Genomic DNA, 23,832 nt, shown 5'->3' on the forward strand with positions numbered 1-23,832 from the left:
TTGGGTCTTTGTTGCTGTGCGTGGGCTTTCTCTAGTTGCCACGAGTGGGGTCTACTCTTCGTTGCGGTGCGCAGGCTTCTCATTGCAGTGGCTTCTCTTGTTGCAGAGCACGGGCTCTAGGGCGCACAGGCTTCAGTAGTTGTGGCACATGGGCTCAGTAGTTGTGGCTCGCGGGCTCTAGAGCGCAGGCTCAGTAGTTGTGGCACACAGGCTTAGTTGCTCCACGGCATGTGGGATCTTCCCAGACCAGGGCTCGAACCCGTGTCCCCTGCATTGGCAGGCAGATTCTTAACCACTGCACCACCAGGGAAGCCCAGGATTCTGTTTTTTATACCCTCTGGTGTTTCTCTTTGCACTTTAAAAATCTTCCCTTTAAAGCCTCTCCTAGGTCTCCTCTCCACAGGAGATTCACTGAGGTTGGGAATTTCCAGAGAACCAGATGATAAATTAATAGCAACAACATGTTTTCCTATTTAGTGCACGGACAAAGTATGAAATTGATAAAGCAAGTTCATTGCAACTTGGGTAATAAGGCCTGGGAATTTGGGGACATGTTTGTCTTTTCAGACATGACTCTAGCTACTTTGTTTTGTGTGTGTAAATACATTGTATGGACTGCCAAGTAATAACATAGCTATAACAATAATAACACATGATGACGATACTGATATGTAGGCGTAGAACATTTTAGTGTTTATGATTTTTTTGTTATGGACATTACCTCATGTGATTTGATCTTCATAATAGCCATGTGAGTTGGGCAGGGCAGGTCTGCTGTCCCCATTTATTTTTTTTTAAGTAGATGAAGAAATGTTGAGGTCCAGAGTGCATCTGTGACTTATCCAAGATTACCTGGCCAGCAAGTGGCAGAATTAAGACTAGACTATAGGTCGTAAGCATGGTTCAGAGTGCTTTCCACAGAATACCACCTTGCTGAGATGGGGTATCATTGTTCATCCAGAGTCCTTATAGACCAGTAGAACTCAGTAACCGACTAACCTGGAAATCGACCAAGGCGTCTTTTACTCCACCCATCCCTTTAAAATTTTGCCAGCAAAGTGTCGGCATGGTTAATAATATGCTGTAATTTACAGCACACAAACCAGTGGGTGAACAAATTCAGTCACTCAGCAGCCTCCCAGATTCATGCTGCAGTAGTTGATTAGGCAAGATTAATGGAGGCTGAAGATATTAACTATTCATTAAATGAATTGTCTTACTGTGCTCTACATTTAACAGGATTTCTGTGGCTGTGATATCTGTCATTAGTGGATAATGATTAACTACCCACCCATTGTTGGTGATAGACGTTCATCGAGTATTCCAAACTATCCCCTGTCCTCAAGAGGCTTCCTTCCAGTAAGCAAGATAAATATCAAAATAACACATGAGAACTGATGATGACGCAGGCCGCAGACCTGATGACTATTTAGACTTCATTCCATGTAGCTCTGTAGTTTCACAGAACCAAATCATTTTACTTTATTTCTCCTTTCTCATTGTTATCATGAGCCAAGTAAGGAAACATATTGTCTCATTAACAGGTATTCTGGAGGGAGAGGTCTGAATCTTAGGGATACCCTTTCTTCTCAAGTGGCTTGTTGGTACTTGACATGCTAAAGGACCATTTGCCAGGCAAGAGGAGTTACTGGCTGTAGATCAAGCTTCTCCACTCTTGCCTGGTGCCTGAGAGATGCCTGCTCCCAAGGTAGTGGTTACTGCTTTGAAGATGTGTGTGGATTTCTGAGTGACATCATTCTAGTTTGGCACAAACAGGTATTTATTTTTCTAGAATGAACTACCAGGAGTAAGCCAAACTGTCTGTCTCAGTCATCTCCCAAAATTTCATTCATTAAAAAAATCTGCTAACACATCTGCATGTATTTTTTTTTCTCTGTATGTTTGTCATGTGCTATAATTACTTATGGGGTTTCTGGTGACATCTTAATTAACTACAGAAGAAAAAACTGAAGATATAACTGTAGAGTTGTTTGCGGGTTATTCTATGGAATATGTGGATCTAACTTAATGTAGATGGTTATAAAATCTTTTTAAACTGAGAAACATATATGACTTTTTTGTTCCTTGGTTGTCAATCATATGTCTTTTGCTCTTGCTATGATATTTCATTTTAATTAAGTGAATTAGTCAGCTCAGACTTTTGAAAGATCACAGCCTATTTGGGGGGGGTGGTTGACAGGGGAAATTTTAATACATAAGTAAATTTCTAGGCCCTTAGTTCTATGGATCATATTGGCATAGTTTTTGTTCTCCAGCATTTTGGTTGTACCCAGAGTACACAAGGAGGGTTTAGTAACCTCTTTGTTTGTACCTCCCTATAGTTCTGAGAATGCTAGTGGCAGGACACGGGATATAAATGAAGGGAAGGACCCAGGTCTGCGGAAGCCATGAATGGGCTGGTGGGAAGGTAGATCTTCTAAGTCAGCCAAATCAGGGTTTCATGATGGGCCATCCAAGCCAGTGTACACTCAAACATCAAGACTGGGGTAGGATGTGGGTTATAGCTGATCGACAGTTTAGGAGCAGGAAAGTCATATCTTGGATCCAGGAGGTCTGTAAACATGGGAGAAGCAGGTCAGAAGCAAGAATTTTGCTCCTTTTAACCCTCGTGCCCAGAACAGTGCCTGGCACATAGTGGTGCTCAATCAGTATTTGTTGAATGAATGAACGAAATAAGACTTTAGAGATCGGGGACTCAGAGAAGAAGGCTGGACAATAAGCTGTCAGAAATCTAGGCAAGAAATTGGGATGGAAAAGCTTCAAATCTTGTGTCGACCCTGGCCCCCCGCACCCATCAAACCAAGTCTCTTCTCACGGGGTCCACAGAGCTGTCTTGAGTGAGCCTCTAACCTTCTCTCGCCATGAACATGGGATGGGGTGGGGGGTGCTTGAAGGGCAGGCCAAGTCTCTCACCTGACATAAATTGATGGAGATATTTCCATTTCGCTTCTACAATGGCTCAGATTTGGGAACCACTCCCAGTTCTCTGACCTGACTCAGAGGAACCTTGGCCCTACAATCATTCAGGAAATAGTCATTAAGATGTCAGACACGTGCTAGTCCAGTTCTCAACTTCAAAGCAGATTCCTAAGCTCCCGGATCTTGAATATGCCATTATCCCAAGGGTGTGGCTGGGCTCCTTGGAACTAATCCAGAGCCACAAGAATTCCATTTCCATACAGCTCTTCCCCCAAATCTGATTATAGGGGACAGTTTAGACTATTTTGAGTAAGGTGGGTACACCACTGCTTGAATCCTTTCTAATCATCTGTCTAGGCTGCTGAAGACAATCTGTGGTATTAACTTGTCCCTGAAAATTTGAAAGCTGGTTTCTCCATACATAGAATATACATTTTTTTTGCCTTCGGCCCTTTTTTCTTTCTGTCTCTGAACTCTCCTACTCTGATCTCATTGCTGGCAAAACTGAAGCTGTAGCTGTGATAAGCCCAGGGAAGTGTGCCTGCCCCCTCCCTGCCTGCCCGCCTGCCTATCTTTGAAAGATACCTCCAGGCTGCCACTGTACCACTGGGTCACACAACCAGCAGCAACTATTATAGGCAGAATCTTTTTCAAGTCAGTTCTCACCTTGGTGATTTTTTTCTCCTCCTTCTTTTAACACCTTCCCCAGCAAATCCCATCCATCCTCTGGCTTATCTGGGTCAGCAAGGGTCTGATTTTATGCATGGCACTGTCAAGCCATAAATCCGCTGCAGCTTTGCCTCTCTATCCAGCCAGTCTGCTTCTGTCAGCATCAGCAAAATGCATAATAGAAAAAGTAAGCCAGAAAGGCTAATAACACTCATCTGAATAAAGTAATCTCTTTGGCTGCCTCAGTTCACTTCATTTTAATCAAGGTACCAGGCAGGAATTTAGGTTTAAAAATCTAGCCTCCTCCTTGTCACTAGTTTCCTGTCCAACTATCACTAAATGATCCCTTTTATTTTTTTTATCCTCCTCATAGTTGGGTACTCAATAATCTATATTGAATGATGTATTTGTTTAACTCATCTGGGTGTTTGTATACCCTCACATGTATGTCTGTTTTTAAAAGTGAGAAACCACATTCTTCTTAGATGTATTGACATTTGCCATCTTTATATACAGACTGACAGGTCTGATAGGAATGTTGGGAAAGGGGGCTCGGTGGAAGCTGCAGAAGCATCTAGGGTTCTGGCAATCTGGGCTCCCTTTGGCTTCTTTCCTGTCTACCTCAGCACAGCTTCCTGTGTGGAACGCAGGACTGATCCTTCCACCTTGCCCCTTGGCAGAAGGACAGTGGAAGATTAAATTCTGCTCTCCTGTTGGTATCTCCCTCATGTCTTCCCAGAGACTTACAGCTGCTTGGTTAATTGCCTGTTGCTGCGGTCTGATCCCAACCATTATTTGCTGAGGGCTGTGCATTTGCAGCAGGCTGAGCTCTTGGCCCTGACCCAGGGCCGGGTGAGGAGCATGTTGGAAATTGATGAATGCTGAATCCTAGTTTGTTTGGAAATAAAAATAATAATATTTCTTCACATTTGTATAGTGCTTTACATTTGAGCCACACAACAGCCCCATGAGGTGGGCGAGTCAGAGACCATTGGCCCAAAAGGAAACGTACCTCAGTAGAACAATGCAGAAGCTCAAGCCATCCGGTAATGCCAGGCTTGTGTCATGCAGCCCATCTGCAGAGCTGTGAACATAGTCATCATTAATTAAATGGCACCTTAGGCCAGGAGAGCGTGCAGGATTTTACAGTCATGCTTTGAAGATCTTTGGGGAGCTAGATGTACAACAACAGGACATGTGTCCATTTTATAGATGAGACAACTGAAACTGAACAGAGGGGATATGGAAAAAAGGGAAGTGTTCTGTCAAGGCCAACTTGGACCTTTATGGAGTTAGCTCTTCACCTTAGGTATTTTATTATTTATTTATTTATTTAGCGGTACGCGGGCCTCTCACTGTTGCGGCCTCTCCTGTTGCGGAGCGCAGGCTCCGGACGCGCAGGCTCAGCGGCCATGGCTCACGGGCCCAGCCACTCCGCGGCATGTGGGATCTTCCCGGACCGGGGCACGAACCCCTGTCCCCTGCATCAGCAGGCGGACTCTCAACCACGGCGCCACCAGGGAAGCCCTGGGTTTAGCTCTTTTAGATCATTTACAATGATCATTCTGTGGATGCATAGTTGGCTCATGACTTTCTGAGCCTCCTTTTTCTCCTGGTTTTGTTTTTTTTTTTTTTTGACTCCAGAGTCATTCCCTCTCAATTACAGTATTACGTTTTCTTGATCTTCCTCCTGAAAAAATGTTTAAGTAATAAAAATACTTCTGGATATTTTGTCTGCTTTTTAGGGATTAGTGTTTGAGGAGGTTTGCAGCTGTTCAGCACATGCCTAAGGGATGCAGACCCTTTTCTTTAAATGCCTAAGTATCACACAACCTAAGACTCCGTGGGTGGGGGAAGTAAGGAAACTGTACAAACAAATGATAGATGGAAAAGATATAAAGACAAATTTCAATCTCCTGACCAAACGAAGCTCTCTTGGCTCTAGCAGCCCCAAATAAAATCAGGCTGCAAAGCTGCTGAAGCAGGAAACCGCTCTCGCAGAACCTTAATTTGCTCCCTATGAAATCACGTCTCGTTGACTTGCTCATTTTCCAGCCTGAAGTGTGTTTCGCCTTTGTTCACGGTGGCTGGGAAAATTGCCTCTACAGTGGAATTGTGTTCCCCTCCTACTGCATGCCCCACACCTCTCCTTCCCCACCACTATCCCAAAATAAATAAATGAATTAATTAAGACACCTCCATTGGAAGGAGAAATAAGTCTGAGAAAGCATACAAACTCAAAGAGCCCAAAATATTGTATGAAAGCTACAGTAATCGTAAAAAACTGGGAAACCCTGGGAGAAACAGACAACAGAGTCTAGTACTTTTTTTTAGGGCCATAGACTCCTTTTTTAAAATAAAAATCTTACATAGAACTCCCATATATGCAACAGATCAAAGCAGTGTTTCATAGGTGTAAATCTACTTTTAAAGTGCCAATTTATAAAGAGTACTTATTACAGAGTTAATCAGTAGAAACAATGAGGCTGGGTTTATGAACCCAGATTATGAATCAGAGTTGCAGTTTTATATCAGTTTCAGCATCCAAGTTATTTCAGGTTCTGGTTTGGGTTGCTCGATATCAAGAAATCCCGACTCACGCAGACTAGTTGTCATAATCTTGAGATAGTTTTAAACTGATTTAGATGCTTGAAAAAGAAGGGTGTTTTCTGTTTTAAAGTTGAATCACTGACATTACCCAGAAGCTATTCCTATTCTCCTTCATCAATATTAATTGGATAAATGGAAATGTATAATAAGCTTTACAACAACTGATAATGAAATGAGATGATATTGAGCGTGTATATCCTTACTACCCAACTGTGGTCTACCATGAACTCAGCATAGGCCCCTAAGCCTTCTGTGGCACGTAATTGAACTTGGCCACTGTGTCTCAAATCATGTGCTCACCTGAACAGCTTTACTCAAGGAGGCACACAGGTTGAATTCAAAACTAAACCTGTGCAGAGCAGCATACATTCTAATCGATAGCACGTTTTCCAGCAGTCTGGATACATGCATTGATTCTTTATTCCAAAGCTTGCATATAACAAAGCTCACCTCAGCAGCCCATGAGACATTGTGGTGGTATCTACTGCAGGGAAACTGGGTCCTGCGTCCTTTACATATTTCAGTGGGGGTTGTTCATTTGAATGGGTATATTACAGTTGTTTGAAACTGAAATATGATTCTCTGTAACTCCAGCATTTCTCAGAACACATTTTAAAGCTTCTGCTCCCTGAAACTAATAATGGCTGTCCCACCACATGCGGTAAGAATGGAAATAAATACATGTGGTAAAAGTTTTTGTAGCACCTTAGAAATTTTTAGTAAATATATATTTATGAATGTTAAGTGATAAGGCATTTTAAAAGAGTCCCACTTCTGCCCATCCTTCTTATTAACTCATCTTTGTTTACTCAAGGGTCCCCTTGGTATTTATGCTCTGCATCATCTTGCATGGTATTGAACTGGTTCTGCCTCTCCTGCCTCACTTGTGATCTGTGATGTACATTGGTGAGCTAGGAGGCCCCTTGTTCATACCTTTAACCTTTTGTTATATTATAGGTCTTTCTTTGTCTCCCACACTGTACTGTGACATCAGCACTTTTATAACCACTAAAGCTCCTACTACTGTACTTTGTTCATTTAAGATACAAGTGTTTATACATTTATAAAATTGAATTGTAGTATGTTTTTATGTGTGTAAAGCACTCTAGGAGAAGAACAAAGAGGCACCACCAACCCACATTCATCTGCAAGAAACAGATTGAAACCATTTGTAAAGTTAAGGTCATGGGAGATCTGCCCTTTTAAAAAGCAAGTGTAATTGCCTGGTATATCCCATGCTTACTGAGGACATGGATATCTTGCCACCCCCCCAAAATTAGATTACTTAGGATTTTGTAACTGAGACTGATTTGGAATCAGTTTGAAAGTTTTCTTGCAGTGGGAATATCAAATATTGCTGAATGCTTCTGCTCAGGTCTCACCATTTTGAGTTTAGGATTGTTTCCTATTTACCTTTTTTTTTCCCCAGATGCTAGAAATTTTGAAAGGAGCGGAATAATTACATGTATCTCTCTCTCTTAGCTAGTATATATTTTTAATTTCCATAGAAATCTTTTAATTTCCCTAGAAAGGTAAGTGGATACAATTGTTCCCACAGTGGTCAGCACATACATGTTAGGGATTTTGACCACAGAAGTGTGGTGCCTGGGGCAGTGGGTCGGGGAGGAGTGCAGTTATAGAGCAGTTTCAATTTGGACTCTAATATTCATTCATTTGAAACAGCCTGTTGGTGCTGGTCAGACAGATATTTTGATTTAATGGTGTGTTCAGAAGCCAGAATAGGTGTGGCGGGATTATTTGTTAATAGTTACCTTACGACTGAACTGAAAGAGCCCTTCTAAGTTGAATTCCATGCTCTACAAGTCACAGGTGCCTGGCAGCAGGAAGGGAAGTGGTGCAGACTTGCTAACCAAGCCACTCTCAGCTCACTTTCTTTGCATTAAGAGTGTGTCTGTAGGGAGGGGAGAGGGGAAACGGGAACAAACTGGTTGTGATACTTTGCAGTGATTACAAGCATTCTCTTTTCAATTACAGGGCTTGTTCTTGAATGCCAGCATTGCCACTTTTTAGCTATGTGATCTTGAACAAGATATTTAACCTTTCTTAGTCCAACTTTCCTCATCTGCTGAATGTGGTTGATAACCCCCACTTCATCAAGTTTTGTAGAGTTCAAGTTAAACAACATGAGTATAGGGCCCAGCCATGGGCCAAGAATACAGTAAGCGCTTGATAAATAACCCCTACCTTCTGTTTCTCTCCTTTAAGAAGTCCAACTTGCAGATGTAAAACTTTGTGTTGCTTAAATTAGTGCTGTGAGCTGATTATGTAAGTAATCAATAATTCTTTTGGATCACAGCGATTTCAGTAGAAATGAACATCTAGGTTTGGTGCTTTACTGTTCCACTCAGGTTGTAGACATCTTTGGAACGCATGTGTTCAGATACGGTTTATGCTCTTGGTTGTATGGGACATAGAAAATGGCTCAATCAATGAAATCTAACCTCTGTAGATGCGTTCTGTGAGGCTGAAGAGTTTTCGGTGACCTTTTTATGGCAAATGCCTCCACAGTTGTCTTCATTGAATCCTATGAGAGATGAATGTGTGGGGATTTATTTAGTCTGTAGTGTAGATTTTTGTCTAGAGACTAACTTTTCCCTCTAATCCTAAAAAAAACCCAAATGATTTAGTGGTTGAAGTCATGGAATTTGGAGTTAGACCTCCTAGAATCATTCTAGTCAGCACAGAACTGTGGTTCTGGTCCCTGACTCCCTCTTACTGTCTCTGTGACTCCTTACTAGCTGTGGGCAAGTGACAACCTCTCTGAGTGGTTTTTTTTTTAATCAGTAAAATGGAGATAATAGTAGTAGTTCTTTTCTGACAACAAAATGATGGAGCTTAGATGAGATAATGCATATAAAGATGTTACCAAGTTTCTAGAACATAATAGATGCTCAACAGATAATCCTGCTTCTTCTAATCCTCTTTCCCTCTTCCTCTCTCCTCCTTCCCCTTTTTATTATTCTTATTTTCTCCCTTTTTCCTCCACTGAGTTTTTAGAAAAAGAGAAAACTAGAGGTGCAATTTCAGGAAAGACATCTTTATTTCTGGTTGGGCTCTGATTGCTGTGATTTTGTGACATGGACTGTAGTCATAGATGTTGGCCCTGCCTGCTTACCAACACTGATTTTTTTTTTTTTCCTTGCTGTTTCTCGCAGGAAGGATCAAAATGTTCTCTCTCCAGTCAACTGCTGGAATCTCCTCTTAAACCAGGTGAAGCGGGAGAGCAGGGACCACACCACCCTGAGTGACATCTACCTGAATAATATCATTCCTCGATTTGTCCAAGTCAGCGAGGACTCAGGAAGACTCTTTAAAAAGGTAAATAGCTATTTCTAGTCAAAGACACAGTCTTGTAAATAAAAGAAAGAATATCTTATTGGCCCACTTAAAAGGCTTTCCATGGGTCTTGCCCTGCCATGTACTTATGGAGAAAAAATTTGAATTGGCTTTTTTTCTTCCTTTCTGAGTTGAATTTATAGTAGCCCTGAGAAAGTAACCATTTGCAAGGTACAACCCCAGGACTGGCACCATAATAATTTGCGTATATTAATAATGACTGTGTTTGGTTGATTTCCTAAGTGGTTTGTGAAGCTGTTGAGATGTGGAAACCTTCTGTGTCATTTCATGATTTATTCTTCTAGTTCATTTAGAAAATCCATGTATGTTTATGTTTTTGGTTTAGTTCTCTTTCCAAGTTCTCATCTTGGCCAAGGTGAACTCATGAATTTGGTTATTCTTATCATGGCGTATCTTTGTCTTTGGGTCCCTGAATGCTTTCTTCCTCTTTTTTTTTTTTTTTTTTTGGTACCCCAGGTGGAATTCAAACCCATCCCTGAATGCTTTCTGAAGCTCAGTTGTTTGTCACAAATCCTTGGGTGTATGTCGAAAAATTTGACTAAGGAAAAACTCAAAATTTATTGTGATAATCTTAAGAAATTTATACCAAATTCACCTTACCTGTCAGTAGTGGAACTAGCCTTTTGGAAACCCAAGAAGCTCTTTTCTAAGCTATCTCAACCTGAGCTCTTAATGGAGTCATTTATTTATGACTTTTGGTTACAAATGGTGGCAAAAGCCCCAACCATTGTACATGATATACCATGTCCAACATTCAAGCTCTGACATCCCCAGAAGACTTTTTAGAAGGTGAATAATCTTCCCATAATTGGTATGTAAAAAGAGGATATATAGAGGGCTATCATTGATTTCATATATAGGGAATTCACTGGTTCGCAGTTGACAAAATCCAGTGTTAAAATTTGATGCTGGGAGAGAATGGACTTCAGTAAATAGGACTGTGGTCGATAGTAGCCTTAGTTCTTCGTCAGTTTTCTAATTCTTAACATTAGGAAGTATACAGATCTCAGTACGTCTGGAATTAGAACACAATTTCTTCTGTTTATACCAGCATGAAAAAAGAACTGCTTTAGAATCGTCCATCTACATAGTTGCATCTGTGAAGGGGCTTTCCCTGTGTCTTACAGACAGGATATTAAGGGTACAATCATCTCAGAATGAAAAGAAGGAAGAGAAAGATAACTCCTTGCAGGGCTCACTAGCTATTTTTAGTGGCCCGGCTGTGCTCTCGTTGGGGCCATACTTGGTTTAGGGGTGAGGGTACTTTTCACCGTGTCCTCATGCTTCCCAGCATCTGCTCTAGCTTGCTTTTCATTAACTTGAATCATTCTGCAACACTTGGTGATGCTGTATGTGACTAAAATTAATGACTATAGTTAATAATACTGTATTGAATACTGGAACTATGCTAAGAGAGTAGATTTCAGGGGCTCTTTTCACACACACAAAAAAGGTAACTATGTGAGGACATGATATATTAATTATCTTGACTGTAGTAATCATTTCACTGTGTATGTGTGTATCAACTCATCTTGTTGTACACCTGAAATATATACCATCTTTATTTTTAAAAAACATATTTTTAAACCTATTTAGGTGGAACCTTGACAGTGATCAGATACCACTTCTCTACGATCTTGACAGCCACTTAGACTATCTTGAGAAGAAAAGGGGTTGATGGATAGTTCCCTCCTCCATTTTCTCTGTTCATCTAAGAAAAACTTTTATGAGACATTTTCAGCTATCTAGACTTCACCCAATCTCTCAGCTCCCTTTTCTCCCAGCTTCAGAAAGTTAGAGAAGAACCAAGCAGAGAGAGTTTTATAACCCCTCCAGATCTCAGAGATGTTTATGCCAAAGGCAGCCAGCTATCAAAGACATGTTCCTGGTTCCTCAAATGCCATTCACATTTCACAGAAAGCCTAAGTGCATGGCATGTATATAAGACATGGTGTATATCCCTACCCACTCATGAATGATATTCCTAGCTGTGGTCTAAGCATTGACCTCCTTAAGCCGTGCATGTCTATGCTGAGGGTGTAAGGAAGGATTTCTAATTAATCACAGGACTGTTTATATATTACATTTCATTGAAGAAAAGTGCATGTATCATAGGCTTACAGCTAAATGCATTTTTACAAACTGAGCACACCTGGTAACCATCTCCCAGATCAAGAAACAGAATATTTCAGTACCCCCAGAAGTCCCCTCATGCTCCCTTCTAGTCACTGGGGTGTTGGGAGGGGTGGTCCCAACACCCAAGGACAACATCAGTCCAGGCTGTCCACAACAGAGATTAGTTTTCTTTGGTTTCATACTTTATATAAATAGAATCATGCAGTGTGTACTCTTTTGTGTCTGGTTTCTCTCATTCATTATTGTATTTGTGAGATTTGTTCATATGGTTGTATGTTGTTACGGATCATAGGACTTTCTCTTGATCATTATAACTTTTCATCAGTTAAATTATAGCTGATTAGAGATATCCGTAGGATTGTCGAATAGCCAATGTTTACTATCCCACAGGGTTAATAACCTCTTTTTTCTCTCCCCTGGTGTCCAATGTACGCAGAGAACTCTAAGGTAGAAGCTGGCTTGGCTGATTGTAAGAATAGGTTAATTCTTTTTGGCTGGGAGAGAGGCTCTCTGCTTTCTAGTAATGGACAAAGAAGCATTTTCTCTCCATACCTTAAATTTTCAGTCTCTTTTGTTTAGAGTATGTTGCACATGAAGAATTAGAATCCCACTGGTTGAGCTATAATAATCGGGTAAGAGAACTGAGGAATGTCCCTGGTCACCCTGGAAGTTATGTGAAGCTTTCTGGGGCTTACGTTATACTATTAGAGCAGAGCCCTTCTCTAAGGGACCCTTTCCCTTCTGCTCAGCTTTGCCAGTAACTCTGAAACTCTGGACAATTACCTCTCTTTTTTATGCCTCAGTCCCCTCAAGTTTAAGGAAAAGTATTTGGGCTCTACGACCTCCATGCTACCTTAGAAACCGAATACACTGTAATTGTGTGATGACAAAGGCATCCTACACTGAGGGCTTCCTTCCAGTTGTTGGATGACCTTTGTTAAATTGTGATAGGTAAGCTACAGTCCCCAAGATAAGAGTGAACAAAAGTGGGTCTGCGTATGGAGAGGGGGCTAGCTTAAGCAATGGAAGACCACATTTCTTAAAGAATGAAGCATTGTTTCAGATTCTATTATCTATGATGGCCAGCAACCAAGAGACACCACACTGAAATCCAAATATATAAAATAAATATACCTCTTATTTTACCTGTAAATTTGGTTCCAGTAGCAAAAGGAAAACCCATATTTCTCTGGAGACACAGGCTTCCGAAAAGATACCTTTGTTTCTGGTTCAGCTATGGACACCTGTGAAAATTTACCTGCGTTTTAGTGAACTTGAACCTGCTTGTCACTGGCAAAAATCACGGGTTTTCTTCCTTAAAAAATATTTTTTTTAATCTATAAAAGTTAATGATCCTTTGGCAAAGGCTATAATCATCAAAACCAAAATTTTTAGAACCCTTATGTGCCAGGTAATATCTTAGGCACTTTGTATACATTATCTTATTCAATCCTTACAATAAGGTGGTTATTACTATTATCCTTATTTTATGGAGGAAGAAACTGAGGCTTAGAGAGATTAAGCAAAAAAAAAAAGTGAGACTAGTATATTTGAATACAGTCATCTGGCTCTAGAACCCAAGGTTTTCCACCTAGGTGTTCTATTAGGCCTCTCTAGGTGTTGTATGCAGAGTAGAGAGTACTCTGGATTTTCTTGCTCTTTTTCATTGAATTCAGATATTTCACTTAGTTACAGAATTAACCTAATCTTTTCTTTAGCACACAACCCTTCAAAGAGTCTGCAGGTGTTAAACATCAACATTGGGTTGTTTCTCCTACCTGGTGTCTGGGCAAGCAGCTGGAAGTTGAGAATGAAATAGGGCAGCATGTTTTTCTCCCCAGGGGCAGAATCTCTAGTAAGAGGGAAACAAAGACTCATTAAATATGAGAACTGACCAAAAATCGGGCTCACAGCTAACTCAGCTAATTTGGGGATGTCAGGGTGGCTGCACAATTGGCCCTTCTATGCTACTGAACCCCCTTAAGGGATGCTTCCTGCTGGCCCTCTGGTTTGTGGTTATGTCTGCTGGGACATATTTTACATGTTGCATGAAGCCCTGGTAGAGACTCCTTTAGCTAAATATAACATCTAGAGAAAGTAACCTCCCGTCCACAGCTTAGAAACAGGCCCACTTTGTCTAGGACTCCAGGGAAAATTGTGCCTGTTTGGTGCTCCTGACATCTCCTTTCATGCAATGAAAGCTCAGTCTGTCTAACCCCTGTTGGAACCAAGGTCTGGGGAAATATTATTGCTGCCACCTTCATTTGTTTAATGTGGTGACTTCAAAAATGGGGGCCAAATACTGCCGACTCTGACTCCCAGCTCCATCTCGTCTCTGTGAAAGGCATGTTCTAAAGAATCCCACCAAGAATAGAAATCATTCTTCTCACTTTCTCAGTTTAAATTGAAATAAACTTGGGTGTGCTTTTTCCCACCGGGGAGAAGACAGTCCTGTCCTCTCCTCCTTTCACTTAGCTGGGATACCCTAAAAGTACCTCCAACCTGGCTTTTCAAGTCACTGTTTCTAGCCCTTAACAGCTGCTCACACTTAGGCTTGGAAACCAGTCAATTCAGACAGTCCTAAGACTCTGAATTGCATTCTTCTTTTTATGGTATTTCAGGTAACTGTACTCCTGTTTTACCTTTATTACCCTAAGGTTCTATGGCAGAAAGTCAGGTTAAATTGAGAAAGCTAGGTCAGATTCCCAACAGACCAGTAGTTCTCAACTTCTTCTTTGCAAGAGAGTCACTTGGGAAGTTCTTAAAAAAAAATCTTTGTGACCTTGAAGAGACAAAGATTTCTTAGGATATAGAAAGCATGAACTATAAAAGAAAAATAAAAGGTAAAATGGACTTCATCAATTCTTGGACTTTTGCTCTTGGAAAGACATTGTTAAGAAAATGAAAGATAAGCCACAGACTGGGAGAATATATTTGCAATACATAGAACTCAATAATAAGATGACAGAATACAGACATTTTTTTAAATAGGCAAAAGGTTTTAATAGACACATCACTAAAGAAGATATATATAAATGGCCAATAAGCTCATGAAAAGATGCTCAATATCATTAATCATCAGGGAAATGCAAATTAAAACTATATGGAGATATGCAATATACTCACTAGAATGGTTACAATTAAAAAGACTGACAATACCAACTGTTCGGATGGATGGAATTCTCATATGTTGCTGGTGAAAATGTAAAATGGGACAACTGCTCTGGAAAATAGTTTCGCAGTTTCTTATGAAGTTAAATACGTACTTACCATATAACCCATCAGTTCCACGTCTAGGTATTTATCCAAGAGAAATAAAAGTATATATCTACACAAAGACTTGTACCTGAATATTCATAATAGCTTTGTTGTAGGCTGAATAATGGTCCCACCCCAAAGATGTCCCTGTCCTAATCCCTAGAACCTGTGAATGTTTACTTTATCCATAAGTCTTTACACATATGATGAATTTGAGGATCTTAGGATGGGGATTTTATGCTTCGTTACCTAAGTGGGCCCTAAATGCAGTTACTAGTGTCCTTGTAAAAGGGAGGTGGAGGGAGATTACAGACAAAAGAGAAGGCCAGCCATGTGAGAGAAGCAGAGGGAAGCAAAGTCACAGAGAGAAGATGCTGGGCCACTGGCTTTGAAGATGGAGCCAAGGAATGCAGCTCTAGATGCTAGGAAAGGCAAGGAAACAGATTCTTCCTGAGAGGCTTCTAATGGAACTCAGCCCTGCTGATATCTTGGTTTTGGCCCAGTGAACTTGCTTTTGGACTTCTGACCTCCAGAACTATAAGACAATAAATGTGTGTTGTTTCAAGCCACCAAATTTGCAAAAATGTGTTATGGCTACCATAGGAAATGAATGGTAGTTAGTTTTGGCTATTTATTTATAATAATCCATCAACAGATAGGTAAGCATATTGTGGAAAATCATATTGTGTTACATCCATATATGACCACTACTCAGCAATAGAAAGAAACGAAATGCTGATGGATACAATAATGTAGATGAACTCACAAAACATTATACTGATAAAAAGAAGCCAGACACAATGAGTACATTCTGTATGATTCCATTTATATGAAATTTTATAAAAGATAACCCTAATCTATAGTGATAGAAAGTAAATTAGTGATTGCCTTGGGGCCAGAGTGGGGATGGAGGTTGACTGCCAAGGGACACAAGGGAACTGGGGGTTATGGAAATGTCATACAGTGTTCATTATGGTGGTGGTTACATAAGTGTGTGCATTTGTCACAATGTATCATAGTATATACGCAAAATGTATACGTTTTATTGTATGTAAATTATGCCTCAATAAAGTTGATTTAAAAGATAATTAAAAAAATACCGTGCCAAGGCCCCACCTCAGGGCAATTGAATCATGTTCTCTGGGATAGGGCCCAGCTGATCCTTTCATATAGTCAGGGTTGAGAATCACTGCTGTAGATACTCTGGTTTCCATCTTGGGGAAACCCGAGAGCACAGCGGTACATCTGAAGCCATAAGATCCCATCTGTCTGTCTGTGAGCCATGTTTTCCCCTGTTACAGACAGTGTTGAAGCATCTAGGTCAGTTTGTCAAGGCAACCCATTATAGTTTCCCCGCTTTATTCTTGGAGGGTGAAAGAGGGTGAATCTGGCATCAGGTAAATAGTTCACACTTCAAGAATTAAGAAATGCAAGAAGGGTGCTGAGGAAGAAACATAAGAGGTTCAATTAATAGTTTTCTGCAGGGCCCTGAGGTGTTAATGTCCTTTTCCCAGGAGATCAGTCACAAGAGAATTGACATGACCAGTCAGATTTCCTTTGGCACCAAGGAAATGGCTCTGGCAGTAAAAGAAGATAAACGCGATTTGAAACTAAAAGCAGTACTTTTTGCCTACCTACCCATTTATCCCCTTTGGATAGGATTTCCTATGGAGTCTTTGAGTCCAGCTGTTTGGCATATGTGAGGGGAGAGGATGATGATTCTGCAGGGAGGCGTGTTCTATGGTGGTGTTGTCGTAACTGAGAAAAGGAGAGGAAATGACTCACGATGATGGTAGAGTTGAATGTCCCTGGTAGGTACCGTAGATTGAATCAATGGAGAGAGAATGGATTTCCAGAGTCTGTGCTCTGCCCTCTTGAGAAAGGGTTTAACTTGGAGATATCTCTGGGAGAAAGAGTAGATGATTGATTTATCCCTTCATCTCTTCTCCAGCCTACCCTACTCCCCCTCCCCCATGGATCTCAGTATCTGATATTGATTGAATTTCCTCCATGTTATAACATGGTCACTAACAGTGTTGTGTGGTGCTTTATAGACAGCTGTTCCAGTTGCCTAATTTATCTTGTTGATAGCAAAACTCTGTTCCAGTTAATTGAGCTTTATTCTCTCATATCTGTTGGAGAGATCCCCTTTGGAAAAAAGAATAGGATGTGAAGCTGAGCTTATTTGTGTAGGGGATGGAAGGCTGCCAGCTACTTCAAAGGCATCTCTGCTGATAAGGGTCGTCAGGTTTGCGCCAAATCCAACACTGAGGGGAGCTTTGCAGCTAGTGCTGTTTGTGGCGTTTTAGCTTTGGTTTCTGTGACACTAGGTCAGCAGCATCTGTATCCTGCCCCTTGGGGCTTCTCTCTGGGTGGTCCAGGCTTTTTTTGGACTTAGGAAGATTCAGCTAAGAGGGAATGTGTGTATCAAAGATGCCTGCTGTCTTTGGCTTAGGTTAGTTTATACCTTTGTCTCTTTGGTGTTTCAGTCCTCAGGTATCTATCTGCCATTTCTGAAAGAGCACAAGGTGCTATATTCAGAACATTCAAAGATATAATGGTACTTTGATCTTTATAAATCAAGGGATGATTAAGAGTATCAGAAGAACAATTTTAAAATATGGAGTATGGAAAAGAGAGGTGCAGTGGACAGAAAACAAGTGTCCACATACAACCTTGTACCTATTTGAGTACTACCCTAAACTAGAAAATCATGTAGTCAATAAGTATTTTAGTGAAAACTATATATACAAAATAAAACATCATTTTCAATTAAACTATATATACAGCATTATGCTAGGTGCTAAAAAGCACTTAAAATCAAATTGAGGAGTAAGGTTTGCCCCCATTGAGCTTAAGGCTTTTCAGTCCACTTTTTAGTCCATTTAAATCTCCCAAAACTTTTGGTGGGAGGATGATAATAATAATACTAATAAGTAACAAGCTTTCCTCAAATGCTTACTATAAAATATTATATACTGTAACAGAAAATAACTGTATTTTCTCTAGTCTTTTCATGTATTTTGCAAGTTTTTTTTCCCTTAACTTTTTACATAAGTGTAAGGTAGTTAGAGAGAGTGCACATATTATAAAGTTCAATGTATTTTTACAAATGGAAACAAGTATGTAATTATCACCCAGATAAAGAAAAGAATGTTACCAGTATCCCATAAGTCCCCTCTTTTGCCCCCTTCCATTCGTTATCCCCTAAAAGCCACTATCCTGACTTCTAACAGTATAAGTATTTGCTGATTTTGAAAAAAAAAAATTATATAAATGGAATTACATAATATTCTTTCAACAATTTAAATATGGCATTTTTTTTCTTCCCTGATTTTCACTGTTTCTTATGAGAAGTCAGCTATGATTCTTATTGTTATTCCCCTGGATGTAATGTTTTGGGGACTTGGGGGGCTTCTTTTAATATTTTTTCTTTATCTTTGCTTTTCAGCAGTTTGACTGTAATGAGTCTAAGTGTGATGTTCATTTTTTTTTTAATTTGCTTGGATAAGTACAATATCTAAATAGTGAGGATCCATGGATAGTGGTTTTTCCTCATTTGGGAAAAATTATGGCAAATATTTTTTCTGTCCTGTTCTGTCTTCTTGCTTTGACTCCAATTGCACATTTGTTAGACTGCTTGATACAGTCCCATAGGTCACTGAGGCAAGCTCTTTTTTTCCCCTGTGTGCTTCAGTTTAGATGATTTCTAAAATTGACCAATCCTCATTCGTTGTATCTAATCTGCTATTAACAGCATCCAATTAATTTTTTATTTCAGATTTTATATTTTTTAGCTTTATGATTTCCATCTGGTTTTTTTTTTTTTTTTACAGTTTCCATATAACTCCTGAAATTTCCCTTCTCTTCAGCCATTATTTTTATTTATTTATTTATTTTGCGGTATGCGGGCCTCTCACTGTTGTGGCCTCTCCCTTTGTGGAGCACAGGCTCCAGACGCGCAGGCCCAGCAGCCATGGCTCACGGGCCCAGTCGCTCTGTGGCATGTGGGATCTTCCCGGACCAGGGCACAAACACACGTCCCCTGCATTGGCAGGCGGACTCCCAACCACTGCACCACCAGGGAAGCCCCCAGCCATCATTTTTAAAACATATTTGGCAACTATTTAAAAATTCTTGTCTGCTGATTTCAACATCTACATCATCCGTGGTTCTGTTTCTATTTATTGATTTTTCTCTTGACCACGGGTCACATTTCTTTATTTTTTCACATCTACTAACTTTTTATGACATATTAGACATTGTAGGTGTCATTACTGAGACTCTAGATGTGTTTATCATCCTTTGAAGAGTGTTAAGTTTTGTTCTAATAGGCAATTAAAATACTGGTTGATCACCTTGAGCTTGTGGAAAATTGGTTTTATGCTTTGTTAAAATGGGTCTATTTTGGTTTTGTCCTTAGTCCTGGAACATATTCTATACACATAAGGTATGACTGTTCTGGGGTTTCCATGGAAAGCCCAGGATGCTTATCAAGCCCTCTAACTTGGCAGGCTTTGAACTCCAAATTCCATCTCCCCTATAGTGGGCAGCAGCTAGGATGACCAGCAGTCCCAGTTTGCCTGGGGATGAGGAGGATGTTCCTGGGACATGAGACTTTCAGTTTTATTTGTTCTACTGTTGATGACACTTGGATAAGTTTCCAGTTTGAGGCTGCTATAAACGTTATATTAGAAGGTTATTCTTCCCACTGCATAGCTGAAAAAAATTAAAGCTTACATTAGTAAAATACTCTTTTGTAAGACCAAGAAGAGGTGACATTGGAATTTGAACTCCCAGGCTCTTTCTACAGCATCACCCTGCCACCCGTGTTTCAGGGTTCATAGATGGTATCCTTAAAATATAGTTACTGCCAAATCAGATTGTTGAACAAGGTCACAGTCTGAGCTTTAAGGATAATGAATTCAAAACCTGCTTTTCTCTCTCCCTGCTTCCCTCTTCCTCTCCCCTTGTCTCCCTCTCCCTTTTCTCTACCTCTCCTTCTCCCCTTCTCTTTTTTCCTCTCTCCTCCCCCTGGCTCTCTATTCTTTTGAATAACCTTGTAAAATTTTATAGCACATGTGCACTGTAGAAATTAGAAAATATAAGAAGCAAAAATATGATAATAAAAAACCAGATTATATTACATATGCTATTTTATAATCTGTTATTTTAGTCAAGATTTCTACTTTTCCATTTCAGTAAACTTTCATCTCATCTGATACCCAGGCCATGTAAACATTTCCCTAATTGTCCTAAAAATGTCCTTGACAACTGGTTTTTCCAATCTAGTATCTAATATACACTGGTTTTATGTCCCTTAAGTCTCCTTTAATCTAGCACTGTTCCTTTTCCATGACACTGATTTGTTGCATAGATGAGGCCAGTTGTCCTACAGATTTTCCCTCCTAGATTTGTCTACTAGATTCCTTGTTTTGTTGTTTAACTTCTTCCTGTATCCTGTCTTTTCTGTAAATTAGAAGGTGGTTCTAAAGGCCAAATGTATTCACGTTATATATTTTCGACTAGAAGACAGAATAGGAGACACTGGATTCTTCATGTTGCATCACATCAGGAAATAAACCCACCAATAATGATGCCAATATTGACCCTCCAGATTAGGGTGGTGACAGTCTGAACCCTTTATTTTACAGTTACATTTTTTTCTCACATGATAAAAAAGCCTATTGTATTGTAGTATGTATGGTGCTATCACACAAATTTTGGGTGCCAATTCAGTTGTCCATCTGATATTTTTAACATCAATTGATAATTCTAGACAAGTTACTTTTTACCATCTCTGTATTTCTTATACTTGACTATAAGATACCTCTCTGAGAAAAGATTATTAATACAACTCATCAGGCACCGTGAAAAGAGACAGTAGTTTGTAAAAACATATTACTCCCAGGAGAAACTACAATAATGGTGTGAAAGCTGACTAGGTATCAATTGTTTATTATAAGATTCACAGCAGGGCTTCCCTGGTGGTGCAGTGGTTGAGAGTCCGCCTGCCGATGCAGGGGACATGGGTTCGTGCCCCGGTCCAGGAAGATCCCACATGCCGCAGAGCGGCTGGGCCCACGAGCCACGGCCACTGGGCCTGCGCGTCCGGAGCATGTGCTCCGCAACGGGAGAGGCCACAGCAGTGAGAGGCCTGCGTACCGCAAAAGAACAAAAAGATTCACAGCAATAATAAAAATAATAATTGTAACTAATACTAAATGAGTGCTAACCATGTTAGGGACTATGCTACGTACTTTACATATATTAACTTATTTAATCATCACAACAACGCTTTAAGATGGGTACTGGCTTTATCATCTCCATTTATAGATAAGGACATGGACAGAGGGGTTCAGCAGTTGATTGAAGGTTGTACATCTAGTTGGTAGCAGAATTGGGACTTGTAGCTAGATGGCCCCCTTCCCCTGCATCATCTCTTCACATCACTGTGCTCTGCTCCCTCACATGTAGAAAGGTGGTAGTCATCATATTGGGAAGCTAAAGGGCCAGTGCTTATGCAAGGAATTAATGACTTGTGCATTCTGCAGTAATACATTTAGGTGCTCTGCCAGGCCATGACTTCCCTTGTGCTGTTCTGATTGAGCTTCTTGCCCACCTTGTCTAGAGAGAGTAGACAGCTTTGATTTCTGCCTCCCTTCTTGCAGGACTGGCTTCTTTGGATTCTCCTATTTGTCTTTGTCAGGAGTTTTCCTTTGAATTTCTCCCTGCTTGCCTGAGCATGATTTTTAATTAAAATGTGAAAAAAAAATTAAATTCTCCTTCTTTTGAGATAACATCTTCAGTTTTTCCATTCTCTTCTTCTTTCCTTAAGGTACTGGACTTTGTCTATCTTATGGTTTTTCTACCTGATCCTGCCCAGCTCTTAGCCTTTTTGTTTTTTTGTCTTTCCTTCTTTGACTCTGTGCCCCACAAATCATTTGGGTCTCTGTCCAGCTTTTCCTAGTATTTACCCAACATGAAATTTTCAGTTATCAGCTAATTTTTATTGTCTGCACTAATTCTTGTCTTTGAGAGTCCATAGGAAATTCCTCATGTCTCAAGAGCTCTCGGAATCATCCTCTTGTTGAGCTAAGTAGTTATTGTTAAGGCCCAGGGACCTGAGAAGCAAAATTTTCTGTCATTATTTTCTGTTTCCTTTGATTTGGAAGCAAACAAAAAACGCTTTAGCTTACTTTCTTTTTTCCAGTCATAAAAGTAATACATATTCTTCCAAGACATTGTGAGGAAAAAAAAAAACCCCAAACAGGGCTTCCCTGGTGGCGCAGTGGTTGAGAGTCTGCCTGCCGATGCAGGGGATGCAGGTTCGTGCCCCGGTCTGGGAAGATCCCACATGCCGCGGAGCGGCTGGGCCCATGAGCCATGGCCGCTGAGCCTGTGCGTCCGGAGCCTGTGCTCCGCAACGGGAGAGGCCACAACAGTGAGAGGCCCGGTACCACAAAAAAAAAAAAAAAAAACCCAAACAAACAAAAAAAAGAAAATAATGATTACTTAGAATTAGTATTAACATTTTGGTGTATTTCCTTCCAATCTTTTTTTCTTTGCACATTTTTCTTTAGAAAATTAAGATTATATTATATATTAAGTTTTGTGCAATTTATTTCATTTACCATTTTAAGTGAACATTTTCCCCATGTCATTGCATCCTCTTTAAAAACATTGTTTTTAATGATTAGACAGCATTCTATATGCTAGTTATCCCACAGTTCATTCCTACATTCTTTACGGTTCTTTGGCTGTGCTCTCTTGACTGTCTGCTGGAACATGTTCTGGTACGACCAGAAACAATCCAGAATCTCATTGGTATCTTCTTGGAAGTCACTTGTTTGTAGGAACGTTGGGTGACCTGTGCTTTCATTTGGAAGTACCCTACTTCCACTTGATATAAGGCAAGGAGAGAGGGTTTCCCCTCTTCTTCCTCTTCTGTCTTCCTCATTGTCTCCAAGTTCAGCTGGGAGTCTAGACCTCAGACCTATGGCTGACCTGGGCCCTGGCTGGTTCAGTGGAGTTCTTTTCACTACAGTAGGTTTCAGTTTTCTCATCTTTACACTGGAGAATATTACTCATACTCTCACTTTTCCTTCCCAGAATGTCACAGGAATCAGTAAAACCTGGGAAGAAAGTGCCCTGCAATTATCAAAATGCCAAGAGATAAAAAATGTTGATGAGGATATGGAGAACAGGAACCCCTCCCTATACACTGTTGGTGAGAATGTGAATTGGTATACAGGCATTATGGAAAAGAGCATGGCACGTCCTCAAAAAATTAAAAATTGAACTACCTTATGATCCAGCAATTCCACTCCTGAAGGAATTGAAATCAAATCCAAAGGAATTAAAATCAGCACCTGAAAAGGTATCTGCACTCCCATGTTCATGGCAGCATTATTCACAATAGCCAAGATATGAAACAACCTACATGTCCTTTGACAGATGAATGGAAAAAGAAAGTGTGGTGTATATATATATATATATATATATATATATATGTATGTATATATATATCTATATACACAATAGGATATTATTCAACCATACAAAGAAGGAAATCCTGCCATTTGTGACAACATGGATAAATGGGAGGGCATTATGCTAAGTGAAATAAGCCAGGCAGATAAAGGCAAATACTGTATGGTATCACTTATATATGGAATCTTTTAAAAAAAGCCAATTTCATGGAAACAGAGAGTAGAACGGTGGTCACCAGGGGCCGAGAGAGAAATGGGGTGATGTAGGTTAAAGCGCACAAATTTCTAGTTATAAGAACAAGTTCTGAGGATCTAATGTACAGCATACAGTTAATAATATAGCATGTGT

General features: G+C 40.2%; 1 protein-coding gene across 2 annotated transcripts in view; it reads left to right on the forward strand.

Annotated features, from left to right (window-relative positions):
* SRGAP2 (SLIT-ROBO Rho GTPase activating protein 2) overlaps positions 1 to 23,832 on the forward strand; it is a gene marked incomplete at its 3' end in the record, with an annotated part of 233,409 nt that overhangs the window by 109,642 nt on the left and 99,935 nt on the right. For both annotated transcript variants that reach the window (XM_082833746.1, XM_082833747.1), the window contains exon 3: positions 9,396 to 9,558. In XM_082833746.1, coding sequence (XP_082689872.1) covers positions 9,396 to 9,558 — 163 coding nt within the window. The remainder of the gene's footprint in view (positions 1 to 9,395; positions 9,559 to 23,832) is intronic.

Source organism: Leucopleurus acutus (assembly GCF_964270905.1).
Source record: "Leucopleurus acutus genome assembly, chromosome: 2".
Lineage (NCBI taxonomy): Eukaryota > Metazoa > Chordata > Mammalia > Artiodactyla > Delphinidae > Leucopleurus > Leucopleurus acutus.